Source organism: Aplysia californica, unplaced genomic scaffold (assembly GCF_000002075.1).
Source record: "Aplysia californica isolate F4 #8 unplaced genomic scaffold, AplCal3.0 scaffold00099, whole genome shotgun sequence".
Classification (NCBI taxonomy): Eukaryota; Metazoa; Mollusca; class Gastropoda; order Aplysiida; family Aplysiidae; genus Aplysia; species Aplysia californica.
Genome location: NW_004797369.1, coordinates 1,628,275 through 1,633,022, shown reverse-complemented (window position 1 = coordinate 1,633,022; position 4,748 = coordinate 1,628,275). Strand labels below are relative to the sequence as shown.

Below are 4,748 nucleotides of genomic sequence, written 5' to 3'. Positions count from 1 at the left end.
CATCATCATCATCATCATCATCATCATCATCATCATCATCATCATCATCATCACCAACCACCACCACTCCATCACCATCATCATAAATCAGCCATCGCCGTCATGGTCTATCATCCTCATCCCTAGATCATAAGCAAAGATGACTCGGACTGGTGGCAGGCCAAGAAATGGGACAACGAGAGCTCGGGGCCTGCCGGCCTCATTCCCTCCCCTGAGCTGCAGGAGTGGAGGACAGCTTGCGCAGCCATCGAGAGGGCCAAACACGAGCATGCAGGTAGGCTCGATAGATTATTGGACTTTTCTCGCTCTGATCCTGTCTGATCATTATGATTGAATCTATTTGATCAGTTGACAAATGAGTAACCCTTGTAAGTTTGATGAAATCTCGCACTCAGTTTGATAAAATCCTCCCAGTTTGTTGAAATCTCCCAAACTTGATTGAACCCCCTAAGATCTGTGAAATTCTGAAAGGAACTTGAAGTTTTGAGGCAATTGTTAGTAAAACTGCTGACACTTTTCATATTGTAGGATCTGTCTGTGTCTTACTTTTCCCAGTACTAAATAGCCATTATTGTGCCCATTTGCTTTTTTTACTCCAAAAAAAAAATGGTATTGTAGGCTTTAAAACTTTTCTTGTTTGTAGCGTTGATGTTCTTTTCATTGACAAAGAGGAAACACTAGAGCCATCTTTCCTTTCGCTGTTCAGTTGGATGCGTACTTATATTGAACCTACGAATGCATCTAGTTGAGCAAAGTCGATTTTGCAGAGATTTATTTTGAACCTTCGAATATATTTAGCTGGTGAAGGTCAAATATTCAGACCTTTATTTTGGACCTATAGACCCTTCTACATCAGACATGAGCAGACTACAGATTGCGGGCAAGACCCGACTTGTGAGCAGTTTCAGTGTGGCGTGCGAGTCGAATCTGTAATTAATAATGAATGTGGCCCTCGATGAGGTGATAATTAATCAAAACAAAACTCTCCTTCTTTACTATTACAATCAATAGTTTCCTGCCCTGCTAGAAGCAGTTGATCTTATATGTTGTCTCATGTCGTCGTTGTTATCAATCCAGAGATTTTTATCGCATAAAATGCCCTTATGACGTAAATATGCTGAAGTGTCAGTTTTTGTCTCACTTTTGAGAGCTTGGTCAACCAATTTCACCCATTTTCTCCTACTTATGGCCTGCAAGATATATAGGTGAGGCAGCGTGGTGGAATCAGGCTCTTGTCAATTTTTGGGCGTGTAGATTTATTGGTATCATCTTAAAGCGTGTTCATCTGTCTTTATTTGGATGAAAAAAATACCCGTTTATCTTGAATACAAGTCGAGATATTTGCGAATGAAGGAGGTGGGGTCACCTGTTTTCAGAGGTAACATTAGTGAGAAAATGGCCGCCAAAGATTAGTTTTTTCCTTAGCTTAAGAGTAAGAGTCCGTGGCAACTGAAAATTTACATTTATTTTACCTTTAATCAGTGTTTTTCAGAAACATCCACGCAGAAATGAGTTCTTTAATGGGCACGAAAGGTGTTGAGCCAAAAAACGAAAATTTGATAAAAATTCACAAACCTGCAGAAAAATGCAAGTTTCTTCACTTTGATTATTTTGACGAGAGCCTGATTCCACCCCGCTGCCTCACAAAAAAGAATTGCATAATCTAAGCTGTGACGTGGACATGCTTCCCCATGACTGATCAACATTATGCCAGAATCAAAACATCTGTCCAAAATAGTGAACACATAATAATGTGCATTCAAGAAATTAAGGTCTTTTAATGTTGTTTTAAAATGTAGTGCAAAAAGAATGATTTACAATATGTTCATTCTCTGCTTTCTTTTTCAGCCAATTGTTCATGGTTTGCCCGGAAAAAGAAGGACAAGTACCTGGCCAAGCATAATGCTGTGTTCGATCAACTTGACCTTGTAACCTACGAAGAGGTTGTGCGACTGCCACAGTTCATGCGTAAGACCTTGGTGCTTCTCGGTGCACACGGGGTCGGGCGTCGACACATTAAGAACACCCTCATCACTGGACATCCGGATAAGTTTGCTTATCCCATACCTCGTGAGTAGAGACGGTCATGTTGATTTCAGGGTTCCCTCTCAACAGGGAAAAGGAGAAAAAGCCAGGCCTTTCATTTTCAGATTTCCTGATCGAGAAATCACCTTGAAAATGAATAGAAACGAAAATATACTTGAGACAGCTGGGAAATTAAAGGGCTGCCCTTCATGAAATTGGCGGAATCGCGACTTTGTTTACCTTACAATTTTCATACAACCCCTGTCCTTGACAACTTAGGAAAAGGGACTATCTGTGACTATGTTACAAATTTATCTTGCATTTCTTTTCATTTCCTCCTCCCAGCTGTTATATCAAAAAATAAGATCCCTTTGAAAATGGTCACAAATTCTAGGGGGCAACCGAAAAAAAACAACCCAGGAAATTTGTACTTCTTGATGAGTAGGAACCCTGTGATTTGTGGTGTTTGTCTTGAAGAATAATTAGCATTTTAACTGCTGAGCAGAAGACTTTGCCATGTGCCACTTGAAAAAATGACGTATGACGGAATCTTACACTGAGGAGTTGGTATCGTTTTGTTTTAGCAAAAGTTTTATGGCGCTTGCAATACAGTGAGGTCATTTAAGTGCTGAAGATTAGAGGTATTACATGAGAGTAACAAACAAAAAAGGAGAAGAAGAGATAAGGACAATAGATGTTTGATTGGAAAGAAGCAGCAAACCACACTAGAGCACCCTCCTAACATATCTTATTCTTTCCTTGCCTTGATTTGGTATTTGCTTGAGCTGAATTTACCTTTTGGCTCAGTCTGCCAGATCTGAGGTGAAACTTTCTGCTTTTGAACTGTTCTCCATTGTGTAAAACAGTTTAAAATATCAACAAATCATAGCTCCTGTGATAAGACCATCAAACACCTGCAGAGCAAATTTTACAGGAAATACAACAAAATCACGAATGCTCAACTGTGGGAGAGAACAAGCCAAAGGCCAGTAAAGGAAGATATTTAGGTGAAGAAATGGAAATGGATTGGACACACCCTGAGGAGACCCCCGACAAGCATCATCAGGCAGGCATTAACGTGGAACCCACAAGGAAAGCGTAATAAGGGAAGACCAAAGATGACATGGAGGCGAGCGGTACAAGCGGAAATTGAAAAAGCGAGGACATCATGGAAACAGATAGAAAAGGATGCTCAGGACAGGCTTCGCTGGAGTAATGTTGTTGATGGCCTGTGCTCCACTGGGAGTTTAAAAAAGGGCAAGAGAAGACAACAAAATTATTTGGTTTTATCAATCAAGTGGGCCAGAAGGTTATTTGGCTTTATTGTTATGTTTTTGGAGCATTCAGGGGGTGTCTTTGACTGAAAGGATGAAATGAATAATTTATTATCGATTCATCAGATTAACAGAATTGTGATATTTTCTGGGGTAGGCAGTCTTATCCCAGGGATGTTGAAATACTCTACACAGCCGTACACACAAAGTTTTGTCTTTACAGATACCACAAGGTATAAAATTCTCTTACAGATACGACAGGGAGTTGACAGATACCACAAGGTATATAATTCTTTTACAGATACGACAGGGAGTTCATTTCCTGACAGGTATCACAAGGTATAAAATGTCAAAGAATTATAAACAAAATTTGACACACAAACCCCCAACCCTTACTGGTATCACTGGGTGTAAAGCGTCTGCAAATACTATAAATACCCAACATATACACGTAAATTACTGCCCATACAGATACAACAGAGTGTTACGAATACCGCAGAGTCGAAGATGTCAACCAAGATTATTTGAAACCTAACCCACAAAATTCTACCAGGTGCCGCCGTGTATAATTGTCATTGTAAATATTTGGAGACCAAAAGGATTTGAAAACCGTCGCCATAATTTAGATTGTTCAAATGCAGGCTGCCTTAGCCCTGCCTGTTGGGGCCAACTTTTGGCTGAGTGATGGGATACTATGGTCCAAAGACAGAGACTTTCTACAAAAATCCTTACCATTTGGAAAAAGAACTATTTTGTGCATGCTGCAGCAAAGACCTTAGCTATTACACCACAGACACCTTTTAGTTTTAGTTTTAGTAAGTGTTTTACGGCACAATAAGGTCATGTAAGTGCCGAAGAATAAATGTGTCACAAGAGAGTAACATACATAAAAAAGGAGGAGAGATAAAGATGATAGATGTTTGATAGGAAAGAAGAAGCAAACCACACCGGAGCACCCGCCAACCACCCACACACCACAAACGCCGACAGGGTGCACAATATATCAGAGAAAATATTGTACAAACCTCTCGCACAAATTTCTTCCTTTACAGATACCACCCGACCCCCACGCAGTGACGAGGGGGATGGGAAGAACTACTTTTTCGTGTCCCATGAGGCCATGATGCGGGACATCGCCAACAACGAGTATCTGGAGTATGGGACACACGAGGACGCCATGTATGGCACCAAGCTGGAGACGATACGCAGCATTCACAGCAACGGCCTGATGGCCATCTTAGATGTGGAGCCTCAGGTGGGCCTCCTGTTCTGTGACAACCCGATACGGGTTTGTTATTGGGTGAAAGTAAAGTATATCACATACATGCCTACATACACACTCACAAATGCGCACACATACATACGCTCACACACTGACACACATACGCATACACAAACACATGCTCACTTTCTCTCTCACACACACACACACACACACACACACACACA

At 41.0% G+C, this 4,748-nt stretch overlaps 1 protein-coding gene across 1 annotated transcript in view; it reads left to right on the top strand.

Annotated features, from left to right (window-relative positions):
* Positions 1-4,748, top strand: part of LOC101859319 (peripheral plasma membrane protein CASK) — a gene marked incomplete at its 5' end in the record, with an annotated part of 33,909 nt that overhangs the window by 22,822 nt on the left and 6,339 nt on the right. The window contains 3 exon segments of the mRNA XM_013080779.2: positions 127-274; positions 1,849-2,070; positions 4,352-4,554. Of these exon segments, the coding sequence (XP_012936233.2) occupies positions 127-274; positions 1,849-2,070; positions 4,352-4,554 (573 nt within the window).